Below are 4,584 nucleotides of genomic sequence, written 5' to 3'. Positions count from 1 at the left end.
GACCCTGGAATCATGATCTGAGCTATATTAAGAGCTGGACCTGAACCAACTAAGCCACCCAGGCACCCCTCTACTGCAGTCTTACACTGTGAATCAATATGTCACTCTTTTAAATTCTGCTCCTGAACCAAAGGGCTTCTTGCCATGGGTTGATCGTGATTACTCTGTAACAATCACTCCCAGTGCAGTCCATGAACACCTTAGAAGAACAAATCCTTAATTTCCTACTGAGAGACCAGCTACGCAGTAATGCCATGGTGGCAAATTCAGCATAAAATGCAGTGTGGTGTGAGAGGGGCCCACTGCCGTTCTGATAACCATGATTTCATTATCAGAAGCTGATCACACACACTCTCAGTCATGGCAAGCAATTACGATCAAGGTACCCAATCCTTAATATAGTCCCCCTCCGTAATTTTCCCTCAAAACTCTAGGGGAAAGGACTGCGTCATAACAAATGAAAGCATTCAGCAATTTAAACAAAAAGCCAACAACTCTTTACAGACCATTCTAACTAAAAGGCTCTAGTCAATGTCATTCTATGAAGGAACTTACCATGACCTCATTCTAGAGACTGTGCAAAAATTGCTGTTTTCATCTGTTTTTCTAACAAAACATATGTTGCTAAGAATTTATCCTAAATTTCCCCGAATAGTTTATAAAAAGCACTTATTTACATACGTGGCATAATCATATCTGTTGGAAGTGTCACCATTTTCCAGAATAGAGAGAACAAATGTCAAAGACTATAAAGAAAGCCAAATAATGGGGATTTGCATCAACGGAGTGATGGGTATGTAAGGCAGCGCGGCCCCCCACCACTCTCTGAGGGAGAAACAGTACAGAGAAGCCAACGAGAGACGGGGGCCAGGCCTCTGCTCGACAACGCGGGTGGTGAGAAGGGCAAACCGGAGCCCCTACTGTGAGCCTGCTCGGGACGCCGAGGACGTGCCGCAGGGGACAGAGTGGGGCCCGGAGCCCACCTCCGTCCATGCTGGTGCTCTCAGCCCTGTAATTACCAGATGGTTTTTCGGTCACGTGAACCAGAATGCTGGCAATCCTGACCCTTCCTGCTCGTTCCCACTTCAGACCAGTGGACCAGTACAATGATCTCATGGGACCGTTCACTGGAGGCAACGCCCTCGACTGGCATGCCGTCTGTTTCAGAAGGGTGGAGATGGGAGGAAGGGATAATTACTGACCTTATTTGAAAATAAACAGGCAAGTTCCACTTATTGTTGAAGCTGTGATAGGCAGGATGTGCTCTTAACCGCCTCACGCTGGCCTGGGTTCCACACTGCTGCTCAAATGCTCTTACAAAATCCATGCTGATGGTGTATTTCTGGAATAAGAACGGGGTTTCGTTGTGAGCACACTAACCAGAGACGGGCACATGCAGGGGAACGCGCTGACTCGTAGTTTCCAAAGCTGACAGAGATCTGAAGCCATCGTCCTTCCAGGCTCCTGACCTGAAGATCAGGTACCGCCCAAAGCGGTTCAGTGACATGCTCAAGGCTCACGTGGCAAGCCCCCCAGAAACCCAGTGCTCTCGAACTCGAGGGCACCCCTAACCCAGGCCACTGGGACTGACAGAGACCAGAAACTAAGGGGTGTAATGGTCACTGACACCCCAGAAGGAGCAGAACATTTTTAAAAGGCAAGAACCAAAGCAAGTGAGCAATCCCAGGACTGTCATAGACGGGACAGCATGAGAACGGATGGGGAGCTGACACCACCACCAAGAGCTGCGGCCGAAGCCTCCTTAACATTCATCGCCTGCACGCTGTGCCTAAACTGTATCCTTTAATGTGACCCGCAAAATTACCTGCCCAGGTAACTACTCTTGTCACCATTTTAAGGATGACATTTCCTCTTCTGGTTAGGCTCACAGAAAATTTACCCAAAGACAAAGCTAAGAAATAGCAGAAATCGCACCCCGCTTGGTCAGCAGGGCAGAACGGCAGTTGTTGGAAAAGCACATTCCTCCGTGGGTCCTCCAATCCCCCAGGGCTCAGGCTCCGCGAGGAACGCATGTGACTCTCCATGTCCTCCGAGGTCACCCACCATTCACCAGAACGTCCCAAATCTGTGCTGGGCAGGAATTTTAATTCACTCAACACCACAGGCTTTTCCTTTCTTTCAACTGGTTGGTCGTGAGGAGTTGAGACCAAGGTATTATTTGTCCTCTGGGGACAGAGGTATCCACACCTCTGCACGTGAGGAGATGCAAAAGGAATACAAACTATTTCTCTCCTCACCAGAAGCAAGTCATGGTAAGGCTGAAAGCTGGAAGCATTTTCGGAAAGAACTGACCGGCATTGTGCTTGCGGGAAAGAGACCCAGCAGAATTCAGTACCGGTTTAGAATTCTCAAGTCAACGTTCCATGAGAAAAGTTTCCTTTCTGAGCTGAACTATCTCCTGAGCATAACGTGATCAGCACAACCCAAGAGCACGGCAAAACGTAAAGGGTCTTCAGTGGTCAATGCCTGAGACCACTGTATCATGCTGCTTCTGGGATCTGTTTGTAAAAGCCCTATTTCCTAAAATAATAAAAATCACAAATCACTGAAATCGATACCATGTGATCACATTCGGCATACTGTAACGTCGCACGATGAGTCGGAACAGGGAAGTGGTATTTCTGCAATAATATGGCTCCACATATGTTGTCTTATCTGTTTTGAAGGCCAGCAGGCCTCAGACTCCCCACACCTTACCATCTGCCTCTCCCCACTTCACAAATTAATAAGGATTTAAAAATCCGATCAATACCTTCTGTTTTCCTTTCAAATGGCACTGTACACATCTGCAAACCAAATTTCTCATGGAAAACCACTGCAAAGGGACTGGGTTTTAATGGTCTTCAGGATCTTTTTTAAAAAGTGAGAAAATAACGTACACATCTAGTCACAGTTGTGCCTAGGCTAAATTTTACTATACATTTTAAAATTACAGTGTATAGTCCCAACAGGATGAGAGACCATGACTTGGATGAAACATTCTCTGTATTTTAAGGAAATGCTCACTCACAAACTCAAATTTTTATTTTTAATAAACCACAGAATGAACACTGTGCAGAACACGTGATTATTCTCAAGCCCCTGGTTAGTATCTTCGAGAATGAAGATGCTGGAGGAAAAGTACCTTGTGAAATGCATCGGGATTTCCAGGATTAAATAGAGAAGGCAGTTTTTCTTCTAATCCTCGCACTATTTCTGGCCAGACAGAATTCACCAGAAAATCATATCCAGGAACACTACTGCGTTTCTCACTGCAAGATAAGAGCAACGCTTCAGTCAGATACACTGTAACCTCCTGTTTACAAAGGGCGAAATTCTACTGTATTTTACCGAAAAGTTCCTCAGCCTAAAACTTATTTCAAACTTTTTAAAAAACCGTATGTCAGTTGGCTTCTTTTCAGCTGCCAACCTCTATTTTACACCTGGATCCCAGTCTCACCTTGAACCTGAACGCCCTCTGTATTCTGACTCTTGTATTTATCACACAGGAGAGCAAGCTGGTGTCAAGGAGAAGGCAAAGCTCCTGTATCAAACTGCCATTGCAGGATCTCTCCCCTAAAACAGGAGATCATATTTACACCCAGCTTGGAAAAGAAGTAGTCTAGTAACACAAGGAAAGCAATCCTTGCATTTGGTCTTTTTTTTTTTTAATGTTGATTCTTTTTTTTTTTTTTTTTAGAGAGAGAGAAAGAGAGACAAAGAGCGAGTGGGGGAGGGGCAGAGAGAGAAAGAAACATGGGATCCTGAACAGGCTCCTGATCGAGACGTGGGGGCTCGATCCCATGAACTGTGAGATCATGACCTGAGCCGAAGCTGGACAGTGAACTGACTGAGCCCCCCAGGAGCCCCTGGATTTTGGATTTCTAGTTCACAGACTTAGATGAGCGGTAACACTGAGAGAAAAGCATTCACTCAGGAACCAGAGTACCTGGGTTCAAATCGTGGGCCTTTTACCCTCTGTGTTTTGTTTTTTTCATCTTTAAATTGAGATAATGAGATGGCGATCGTAGGCTCTTCATTTGGGTTATTATTTTAAAAGCATTTAGGCCTGTGCCTAGCATATAGTAAGTGTTGTTAGTAGGGGTTAAATATATTAAGTAAATAAATAAGTAAGACAGACTCCTTAAGTTTTCTCTTGAACTTAAAGACACAAAAATAACTTCGAGGTAAATACCATCTCACTGACTACACTCTGATTGCTGTATATTGAGTAATTCAATGCTCAATTCTAAGATAATTTTCTTTAACGACAGCCAACAATTCAATATTTGGTCTTTTTTTTAAGTTTTTATTTATTCAGGTAATCTCTACAACCAACAAGGGGCTCGAACTCACAACCCCAAGATCAAGAGTCGCTCACCCCTCCAACTGAGCCAGTCAGGCACACCTGATATACAGTCTTACTTCAGCAAAACTGGGAGTTCCGTAGCTAAGTTGTGATATGAAATTGGGTTTTAACATGCTGGTATTAAAAATAAATAAAGATATGACCCAGCAATAGCATTGCTGGGGATTTACCCAAGAGAGACAGAAATGCTGATGCATAGGAGCACATGTACCCCA

At 44.6% G+C, this 4,584-nt stretch overlaps 1 protein-coding gene across 3 annotated transcripts in view; it reads right to left on the bottom strand.

Annotated features, from left to right (window-relative positions):
* COG2 (component of oligomeric golgi complex 2) overlaps nucleotides 1-4,584 on the bottom strand; it is a 48,625-nt gene that overhangs the window by 14,359 nt on the left and 29,682 nt on the right. For all 3 annotated transcript variants that reach the window (XM_029931215.1, XM_029931219.1, XM_029931221.1), the window contains exons 9-10: nucleotides 3,146-3,272; nucleotides 1,203-1,342 (exon numbers count right to left, since the gene is read on the bottom strand). In XM_029931215.1, coding sequence (XP_029787075.1) covers nucleotides 1,203-1,342; nucleotides 3,146-3,272 — 267 coding nt within the window. The remainder of the gene's footprint in view (nucleotides 1-1,202; nucleotides 1,343-3,145; nucleotides 3,273-4,584) is intronic.

The sequence above is a fragment of the Suricata suricatta genome, chromosome 2 (genome assembly GCF_006229205.1).
Source record: "Suricata suricatta isolate VVHF042 chromosome 2, meerkat_22Aug2017_6uvM2_HiC, whole genome shotgun sequence".
Lineage (NCBI taxonomy): Eukaryota > Metazoa > Chordata > Mammalia > Carnivora > Herpestidae > Suricata > Suricata suricatta.
This window is presented reverse-complemented; position numbering and strand designations above follow the sequence as displayed.